Below are 10768 nucleotides of genomic sequence, written 5' to 3'. Positions count from 1 at the left end.
CCCATTTACGCTCCGCACCGTGAGATTCTCCACTTTCGCTGGCGAGACCAATGGTTCGAGTTTACCGTCCTCCCATTCGGCCTCTCATCAGTCCCTTGATGTGTTACCAAACGTTTACGCCCGGTGGTGCAGGCCCTCAGAGAAAAAGGGGTACGCCTAATCATTTATTTAGACAATGCTCTAATTATGGCGCAAAGCGAAGACGTTGTTCAGTTACAATTGTCTTGGACTGTCCAACTCCTTCAGGACTGGGGGTTCCTGATCAACTCAGAAAAATCCAGCCTGTACCATTTCACTCTTTAGAATTGTTAGGTTTCCGAGTGGATTCAGTTCTAGCTCAGTTAAGTCTTCCCTTCTCCAAGCGGAGAGCAATCAAGAATGAGTTGAGGAGAGCCCTTGTCTCTCCGACTACATCTTTGAGGACATAGGTTCGCCTAATCGGACTGCTCACATCCTCAATTCAAGCAATTTGGCTGGGTCCCTTGCATTACTGGGTCCTTTAGCGTCTCAAGATCTTGCCCCTTCGCAGAGGTCTAGCATACTCAGACCAGATTCAGTTATCGAACGAATCTAAAGCGGAGATAACATGGAGGTTGAACCATATGGATGCGTGGAATGGCAAGGCCGTATTTATGTCCTCACAGGTGTTGGTGATAGAATCAGATGCCATCCGGTGGGGTTGGGGTGCATGTTGCGGATCAGTGGAGACCGGGGGTCGCTGGTCAACGGAGGAGCTGAGCCTCCATATCAATTGCCTGGAACTTTTAGTGGGGGCCTTTGCAATTCAGTCTTTGTAGGCCGGCAAAGCAACCTGTTGCATTCTGTGTCATATGCATGTTTCTGTGGTCCGTTATATCAATTGACTAGGGGGCACCAGGTACCATGTACTAGCAGAAATTGCCAAGGAGTTTGGGAAATTCTGCCTTCCACAACACATAGAAGTGAGAGCAGAATGTCTCCCGGGAGGTTCCAATACGTTAGCAGATTGGAACTCTCAATTTCTGAGGTATGCCAGCGATTGGATGCTGGATCGCAAAGTATTTCTCAGTCTCAATCAGCGGTGGGGTCCTTGTCTAATTGACCTCTTTGCATTTTGCCTGGACTCACAACATCTGCTGCTTTACAGCTGGAGACCGGATCCTCTAGCTGCTGGGATCGGATGCATTTCTACAGGCATGGCCAGACGGTCTTCTTTATGCCTTTCCCCCTTTCGCCTTGATTCAGAGAGTACTCTCTCAGGTACTGAGGAGGTCGACGGAACTGGTCATGGTTCCCAGTGGCAATGTCCTTAACATGTGCCCTTCCGGTTCGGATCCAGTCTCATCCGTTGCTACTCTTAGATCCGGCGGGCCTTCCTCCTCCATTAGTAATAGCCGGACACTTGTCCCTCATGGCTTGGAGACTTTCAGGTGATGTTGGCAAATGCCTGGAGTTTTGGAAGAAGCTATGTTCTTCTTATCCCAATACTGGGCCCCTTCCACTAATAAGCGATATGAGTCTGCATGGAAGAGATGGGCTGGTTGGTGTGGAGAGCGATGTGTTGATCCCTTGGGGACAACCACTAACATGATTGTTAATTTTCTTTCTGAGCTGGCGTTGCAGGAATTGGCATACAGAACTACTAATAATTTCAGATATGCGATTTCTGCGGGTAATTTGCATTTGGAGGGTAAACCGGTGGGGGAACACCCTTTGGTTTGCAAGCTTCTTAGAGGTATAAGGATGGTGAATACCCCTCAACCCAGATATTCAGATTTATGGGATGAAGATGTGATTTTTGTTCTTCTTACAGGTGTTTCCTTGAAATGAGGACTTGTCTCAAACAGTTTTCAACAAAGCTAACCCTTCTTTTATATCTAGTGTCCTGCAGGCGTATGTCAGAGCTCTGGATTTATCAGGTGGAGTATGTACTCCTTCAGGAGTCTTTTTCAATTTCCAGACGTACCAAAACAGCTTTGCGTTGAATTTCTTACCCAGCGTTTCCTTATAATGCAAATTTATGTGTAGTACAATGTTTAAAAGCTTACGAGGCTGCGACCAGAGTTTCGTAGAGACACCCATGGTCAGTTGTTAATCTCATTACAGAATCCATATAACCGGTGTCTTCAGCTTCTTTTGCAAGATGGGTTAAGTTGATCCTAGGGGAGGCGGTGATTAATATTACTAAATTTGGTGCGCATTCTGTTAGAGGGGCCATGGCATCCAAAGCAAAGCTTTTTGCATTGGCTCTCTTTTAGAAGACGTCATGGCTGCAGCAGATTAGCCTTCAGATTGTACCTTTTAAGGTATTTTATTGTAAGCCTATTGTCGATGTAGGTTCAGCAGTGGTTAATCAGCTTTAAACTAGCATAATCCGAAGCCTCCGGTCCTGCCATAGAATAAAAAATGTTCTAGCTGTTGCGTCAAGAATTTTCAATTCTATTAAGGCACGGAGGCGAGGACTATCCCACCCAGTTGTATCATATGAATATGCATAATGTTATGATGATGTTATGTTAAGTCAGGATGTTAACATTCAAATGCCCACCCGTTGGATTTCATGATTATCAAATACAATGTTATATTAGTATGCTTCCTTGCTTTTAGGTTCGGACAATAAATAAAGGGACGTCAAATGTCGTCTGAAATATGAAGTTCTGGACAAAGTTTCGGAGTAGATTTACACATCTGGAGGTCTTTCTGCACTACTCGGTGGTTCCAGTATGGTTGGAGATTCCTGTTAAATGTTCTATGATTGCAAAGAAAGAGGAAGGACTGCATTAGCAAGGACATATATACAGAGGGACCGGTAGGGGATTGGTCAGTGTATGGACTACAGTTGTTCATGGGAAATGTAGTTTTTGATCTTAAGTGTTGATTGGCTGCTGTGTTTTTACAGTAAAGAAAGAGTTGGCATAATCCTTGCCTCCGTGTCCTTAATAGAATTTAAAATTCTTGATGCGACAGCTAGACATTTTTTTATTCACAGCTATCATCTGGGGCCATACGGGATATGAAAACTCTGGCCCTCTTAAATCTAATCAGATGAAGGTGAAGAATCATGACTATTGAGAGGTTTTGGTTGATATGCTATAAGACTTCTGAATACAGATATCCTCTCGGCCTGTCACTTACTAGGATAATCCAACTATTTCCCTTACTGTTCTGTTGCCTAACCACAGGATTAACACCCGCATCATCAAAGCGTGGAGAGTTCTTACATACTATATTGACAAAACCAATGACCAAGCAAGCACGAGAGTACTTTGTCACTCAACAGCCACTGTGAGGTGCATCTTAAATATTTATTGCTGACAGATTTGCAAAGGTTCACATCACAACATTTAACTTTGAAGGTAAGGTAGATCTCAATGGAAACGCAGCTGTCCCAGCATTGGTGTCTATAGGCACCTCTTAGTCCAATAGCTAAACTTACCATTGTCTCGGGTGAGTGGACGGGAGAATAGTGGTCCGTTTTGCTGTATTATTAACCCTCTGATATCACTGGAATAATTTTTGGCCCAACAACGATGTTGATAGGCTACAATGTATTTGTCTAAACAGTTTGTACTGCACAATATAATTCCTGCTCCAAGGCAGCCCTGTTTCTTAGTTTTTCATGTTCTTGAGAACAGGAATGCAAAATCCAAGTGCTTCAGAATTTCACGTACTATTTGCTTTAGTCATTTTTAATATCACAGAAAGTTTAACATAAAAGCCCTCCGTCGCTTGCAGTATATACAAGGCCCCATCCTATAGCATTATGTACACCCCTTCCAATCCACCCCTCAATTGCCATTGTAGAAGCTGTAATAGCCCCCATCTGCACCATCTTTCTCGTAGGGCTCCCCATTGTGGTTGGGTGAGGAGCTATCAGCACTGGAGGAATACGGAGATACCCGCCGGCGCTTGCATTCTGCTGCCTCATATAAGCCTGAAGAGTCTGAGTTGTCCAAAGATTTCACCAAGCGGGGATCCGTCCACGTCACTGTCGGGGCCTCAGCTTCCTTTGCGCTTTCCTCTCCGCTGCTGGAGGGCCGCACGTCCCGCGCATGACGCAGCCAGCTCAGCATGCCTGGGCCTGGTTTGGTCTGGTACTGGGCAGAGCCACGTGCACTAGCCCAGCTACTGGGGGCCCCGAAAGACAGGTCCTGGTAGTATCCCAGCGAGTGGTGGGTGCTGCTCTGCAGGGGGAATGGCTTCACACCGTAAGAGGCAAACTTGCTCCCTGAGTAGTCTCCATCATAGGCGCTGTAGTCCAGGTGGCTGGTTGGGGCCTGCTGGGCGCTGAGGTACCAGCGTGCCGCGGCGGTTCCCAGTGGGTCCTTCTGCTGGGCACCATGGGGGCTGGCTCGGTCCCCACTATAGAAGCGGGTCTGGGGCAGCTGGTACTGGTCGTGAAGGAAGGGGGAATAGCGGCTTCCAGAGAGAAGCTGCTGGCAACCAGTGGCGTCAGGTGGGGATGGAGTATGGCGGTCTCCCTCTGCCATGGAGTACATTCTGCAAGGGAAAAAGGCAGTATTGAGAGGTGGCGAGGGTGACGGAATGAAGGACACGTGTCCGTGCAAGTGGGGGTCGGCTGACATGAGAGGCCTTGTGCACAGTTGGCGTTCCTATGAAGAGTGTGCGGGGTTCATACTCCCAGTGGTCCTGTTTGCTTAATATCATTGCATATAAGGAGGGGGGGAGGTGTAAAGGTGCGTTATCATTCTATATGGGCTGCTAAACATCCAGTTCCAAACCATACAGCAGTCCAGATCTCGTAGGGTCCTTTTTGGGTTTACATAAGGGCCACACTAGATGTTGTGCTTTTGTTATAATACTGGACATCAAGAGGGTTGCATATGTTCTAGGCCACCATATACAAAGTGTCCTACATGATCCAAATGAGAACACAGGCAGGACCTAGTATTCCAACATGGGGGGGGTCCTACGTGCCAAGTGTCAAATCATATATGGGCCCGAGCACAGTGGTAGAAGAATGATGATGTACAAGACCTCTATTTCCACTGTGGTCCTAAGCAAAGCTCCTAGGTGCACGTAAAGATGACATGAAAGGTTCTGTATATCAAGAAGTTGCCCCCCTCAGGTGCTGTGCACCCAGTGTCAGCGGATGAGATTAAACGGGGTCACATACATCAGATCATACGGGGCTGCTGGGTAGATTATTTAAAACAGTGCGGTACAGCCAGTGTGACTTGGAACGACTCAAATACAGAAATTTGGCATTTGTGGTGTGGGGATTGTGATCCTTTAAAGTTCACTCAATGTCCACCCCCTTGGGCTTGGGGATGTCTGGGACAAAATAACAACCAGAAACGTATAGTAGACAGGACATGGAGGATGGGTGAGGAAGGAGCAAGGAGGAGTAGATGGAAAGAGGAGTTCAGTGGGCAAAGAAGTATGAGAAGCAGAGGATGGAGACAGGAGCAGAGAGGGGCGTGGAGAGGCGAGACATGGGTGAGTGAGAGTAAGAAGAGGCAAACAAGGTAGACTTGGAGGAGGCGAGACACATTAAGGGAGGAGATATTTAGAAGGGAGGAAAATGACAGGATTTGATCTCAAGGATCACTGTCATGTACTTACGAGTCAAAGTTGTCCCTGAAGCCTTTGGCAAAAGGATTGTGGTCAATTTTCAATTGTGTTATCTGCAGAGAGAGTAAAACCAGAGTGTCAGCGACTAGCAATAGCAGCAAAACCCTCCCTTCTGATCACAGGCATCCCATGGGGCGCTCTTCCGTTTCTCCTTAGCATTGACTGGGTTTTAGTAAGCACCGCATGTCAAAACCTCTTTAAAACACATGAGGTAACATGGACATCTCGGGCGCCGTGAGTCCTCCTCGATGTGAATACATATCTTTTGTGCCGTCGCCATACTTCTGATGGGAAGTCATACTGCTCATGTAATGCCATAGATGTGATGTATTACTGGTCATGCCACATGACACTGATACTCATAACGTGGTTTAATACCATTGTTTACATCAACAGATTAGAGGGGGGAAACATGTAACAATAGTCTTGCAGTTTCATTTGCACATGTTTTGCATGAGTGCAATTCCTGCTCAGCATGTGACTCCAGACTATGATGAGGCTACAAAGCTCGCTCCCTCAGCTTTGGCTCTGTGAAAAGATCTTCCTATCAGCTACCAGTCTGGCTGAAACATGCAGGTGGATAGTTGAGAAAGTTGACACACACCCCACCCCCTAATGATGGGAGAAAAACCAAGGCTGCTTGCACATTGGGGACTGGGTACCAAGCCTTTTGAACCAATGGAATCAAACGTATTATGAAAGATAGTGATTATTGCTGCAGCTATTGCTACCAAACAACTAGGCAGATGCACTCTTTTTTTTTTTTTCCAGGCTACTTTATACTGTTTTCCCCTTTTTCCCAAAGCTCTGCCTGATGTCCATGTTAATCAAGAGATCCATCTACAAAGGTTCTTTCCAAACCCTATTTCAAATACCAAAATGACTCCTCAGAATCTAAATCTTAGAATGTCCTTCTTAAATTAAACATGGAATATATAAATACCTTCTGATGTTTTTAGTGGCCGTAGAACATTCTTGGTGTCCAAAACAGACCAACAATCCTCGAAGGCTATCAGTGCCCTAGATGCTCTCATGAGTTTCAGAGTGACTGCTATTGTAAATGTCATTCCAGAGTTCCGTCAGTTATGTTTTTTTTTCTTTTGCCAATTAATCCAATTCTGCTGCATAAAATTTAGATTTTAAGACAATACATTTTATTTTTGACAAACTGGTCAAAAGTGATAATGCACACTTGTTATGGATGCAGAACTTCTCATGATAATTTCATCCACACGGGGTTGATATGCCTGTGGATGGTTGGGAAAAGGTGCTTTTGCCTACAGCTGGAAACAAAAGCCTAACATATTTCAAATAGGGTGTAAAGAATGAGCTCGGACATGACTATGTTTTGTTATACAGTTTACACTGGAAAGATCAGAAGGGGCACTTTTGAGTTTTTCCAGTCTCTTCTGGCAGTGAGCCTATCTTTTTTTTTATACGGGTGAGGAGAATATTTCTTCCACCATCAGGAGGTTTATTGGGGTTACTACCATAACCTTTCATTTTTAGGTTGACGCCTACCAGGCAGTCTGGTTGCCAAAAGACTTCTCAGGGGCATTTTTAAAGCTTTTGTAGGAATGCATTCCTGCCATTGGTTTTGTAGTTTGTAACTATTTGCTAGCTTTATTTGTTTTAGACTGTCAAGCATGTCTTTGTTCCTCCCGTGGAGCTTAGCCTGTTTACCATTGCTCCTTGTATTTTTCCACAAGTGCCACTTTCAGTAAACAGGCCTCTAAAGTTTGTTCCTATCTTGTCACATTTGCTGGGCATTTATAAGCAGAGGTCTTCTGATGGAGCTTGGTGTTTACTTTTCTTTCACTGACTTCAAAGTGAGAGACATTAAGCTTTAGCCATGCTGAACAGCAGTCACGTTGGTGTACCACATGGTTAAAGCACATTGACAAAGCCAATGGCTCTTGCATATGCAAGACCTATTGGCTTTGCCAATGCTTGTTAACTTCTCTCAATGTGTATGTAAACAACAAAAAACTGATTTTGTATGTCAGACAACACCAATTTTGTTCTAGGTGTGCTTGGCACGCATCGTTCAAGCACACCTGTGACCTCTTCAGTGAGTATGTGTAGGGCAACAGGTGCTTGTTTCCTTGGGCCTGGATTACCACTAGGTGTAATTGCTGGTGTATGCATGACCCTATATTCATTGTTGTACAGGAGTATTGCCTTCGTCCATCCAGGGCTTCACTATAGGACACATTCTTTCGAGCTTGGCCCACATTGCCTTCTCTTGGCGCCATTTCACGGCCTGGGTGACGTTTTCAGGTCTGCTTAATGTTGTTAGTCTCTCCATTTATCATTAAAAGGAACTGGTTGCCTCTTTTTTTTTTTCGATTCGTTCTGTTAGACCAACATACATTTTCGTTTTGGTTATTGGCAGACGACATCGGTTTCAGTAGTTTTGGAGGATGCCAGTGGTTTGTTGCAGGCCATGTTTTTAGGGTTCAGAGCAGATCATGCGCTTCCTAGAAGGGGTACTTGGATGGTGATTTTCTAAAGCGCCTGCTGCATGGTCCAGGCACGGCCTAAGTAGTGTTGGGCAAGGGCAGCCTCCTTGTCTAAGCCTTCTTCCTGTCTGGACCTTTACAGCTTTGAGCGGTTTATTTTTATGCTGCATTTTGTTTGTGAAAACATTGCTTTGGTTATGTCATATACCCTCCTCCCCCGCACCAATTCTGAGACGTTTTGGGTCGGATCCCGTGTGCTAGATTGAGTCAACCACCTTCTGAAATCTACAAAGCATGCATCTAATCTCCTTTCTATACTCAGTGGCTGTATTTGGGCATGCCCGAGTGATGCGGTGGTCTGTGATTGGTGAAGAAACCGATTTTATCCTGGGATGCTTGTCTTTGATATATGTACACAGGTTCCAACTCACGTAGTTACCTTTAAAGTTATGGGGGTAAAACAGTCTCCATTTTTAAATATGAAGAACAATAACTATAGGGAGAATAACTTTATAACCCCCTTCCAGCCATGAACGAGCCTTGTTCATGGCTCAGTCTCATGTTGAAAGGAGTTATCACAGCTGACTGTGGACTGGGTGCTGCTTTGAGTATGTCTTTTAGTTATTGTGTCTGGTCTGGCAGGTTTGATTGGTTTTCTGTTTTCATTAGCTCTGTTAATGCCGTTTTGGCTCACAGAGGGCACTGAACATCGTTTATTTTTCTTTTTAGTGTGTGAAGCCTGTTGACTTTGTTCCGCTGATATTGTGTGGCTTCTTGCACCTTTTTAGATCGAGACATGTTGTAATCTATCTGTGGGCTTTTAACCACGCCCACTGCAGGCCCATTACTATCACTCGTTAATGGGCTTGCCTTTCAAAAATCCTTTGTTATCATTGGTAAATGCTTTATGTTTGTCCCTCCTTGGGGCAGTTTTGTTACAGCCTTGGCCATCGACCCTTTACATGGATAATTGCACTTTTGTCGATACGATTGACTGCGAGTGAACTTCTTTTTCTTTTGTGTCTCTCCTTGGCGCTTACAGCAGCCATGGCGCTTTGGATCGGCTCGCTTATGTCAACTGTTTTACTTTTCATTTTCAATTTATGTGGCAAGAAAAGTCCAGTCAGGAATTTACCAGGCTAATAGCTCTAACTCTAGTAAACGCGAAACCCATTGCATTGTGTGAGTGTGTATTTTCTAACATGTTTTTTTAATAGTTTCAATATATTAACTATACAGTGAATTAATCTGCAAAAACAGGTGAATTTGGAAAATGGTCGCCACAGTTAATTTTTTTTGTTGCTAGCTGAGAAAATTCTAACAAAACGTTGTGGTTATTTTCCCTTTTTTCAATGCTTATACAAAAGTGTGCTAGATGGATTAATAGACGTGAACACAGCTACCACTAGTGGGTTGCTGCATTATGTTTTACAAGGCCATGTTTAACCAAGTTCTTACATAAGTTGAATGTTCTATTGTCTGAAAATGTCACTAATATGTGGTTTCTTCCTCGAGGATGGAAGTGAATTTTGTAAGTGAGAAAGTTTCTTCTTGAGAAGAGAAGTTTAGACGAGATGGAACAATGGAGCCACAGACGAGACGAAGAGGAAAAGTTACTGTTATGAATATGTCCTGGTTGATGTGATGTTGTTGCATTTTAGGTTATCAGTTAGAATTATTATTGGCTGAATATAAACACCCCATGTACTGAACAATCCTAATCTTTTTGAAGATTAGTATAACAACCTGGGTAGGATTTTCCTTTAGTCAGAAGATTCGAGATTGGATTTAGATGAATGCAGACTCAAGATTTTAGAGTTCCTGATGGTTCGAAACATACAAGCAGTTTGGGCTTAATTGTTATTATGCCCGATTCTCTGAAGACTTATCTGATGGTGTCCCCTTGCTGAAGTAGACTGCATGTTGTTTTTGCCTGGGTAATGTATAGAATTGTAAAGTTATATGTGACTCTTTGGCTTTGCAGGTACCAGCTGCAACTTATAATTTAACTGCTGCATATTAATAATGTTCTTTTATAATAACCCGAGTAGAGTGATTTTTCTAAATTTGTGTTACTTAGTTCTTTCTACATGAAGTCCAACATATTGATGCTAATTCGTGGTTAGTGAGGGCATTAACTTTAAATGCTCAAGATTATTTATTGACACTCTTTGATTGTTCGTACTAATGTATTCTTTGCCATTATTACCGATTCTGGTATTGCTAATCAGTGTTATTATTTTGGAGATTATTTGCTTGATTCTTTTGATTAAATTCAGATATATAAGATGTTCTAATCAACTATTATTAATTCTATATGCTTATCACTTGTGTTTGAGAGTTATCTTCGTGACATTAGCATTAATCTAGGGAAATCAATTTATAATTCTTCTTAATGAACTGGTGTGGTTATTGTTTGAGGTTCTAAATCTTTAATTGTATTGATTATTGTTGATGATTACATTCCTCATTGATGACATCCCCTCATTTCTATGTTGTGTCGATTCATTGACCTCTTGTGCAGAATCCACTATTCAGGTAAAGTAATAGCTAGGATTCCATAGCACTGCAGCAATTGTAAATGCTTGTTTTCTTTGTAGAGGTTTGAAAAATGAGAATTTTTTTTTTTTTTTTTTACTGCTCTCTAGTTATAGATCCCAGTGGCATAGCCTTCTTTTAACCTTATGTCCTGTAATGTTATGTTATCTATACAGTGCTTACCATACCAATTG

General features: G+C 43.3%; 1 protein-coding gene across 1 annotated transcript in view; it reads right to left on the bottom strand.

Annotated features, from left to right (window-relative positions):
• Positions 1-3249: 3249 nt before the first annotated feature.
• Positions 3250-10768, bottom strand: part of TBX21 (T-box transcription factor 21) — a 111805-nt gene continuing 104286 nt past the window's right edge. The window contains exons 5-6 of the mRNA XM_069237505.1: positions 5566-5627; positions 3250-4479 (exon numbers count right to left, since the gene is read on the bottom strand). Coding sequence (XP_069093606.1) covers positions 3768-4479; positions 5566-5627 — 774 coding nt within the window. The 3' untranslated portion in view covers positions 3250-3767. The remainder of the gene's footprint in view (positions 4480-5565; positions 5628-10768) is intronic.

This window comes from Pleurodeles waltl, chromosome 6 (assembly GCF_031143425.1).
Source record: "Pleurodeles waltl isolate 20211129_DDA chromosome 6, aPleWal1.hap1.20221129, whole genome shotgun sequence".
Classification (NCBI taxonomy): Eukaryota; Metazoa; Chordata; class Amphibia; order Caudata; family Salamandridae; genus Pleurodeles; species Pleurodeles waltl.
The sequence above is the reverse complement of the archived record's forward strand: the minus strand, read 5'-3'. Positions and strand labels throughout refer to the sequence as shown.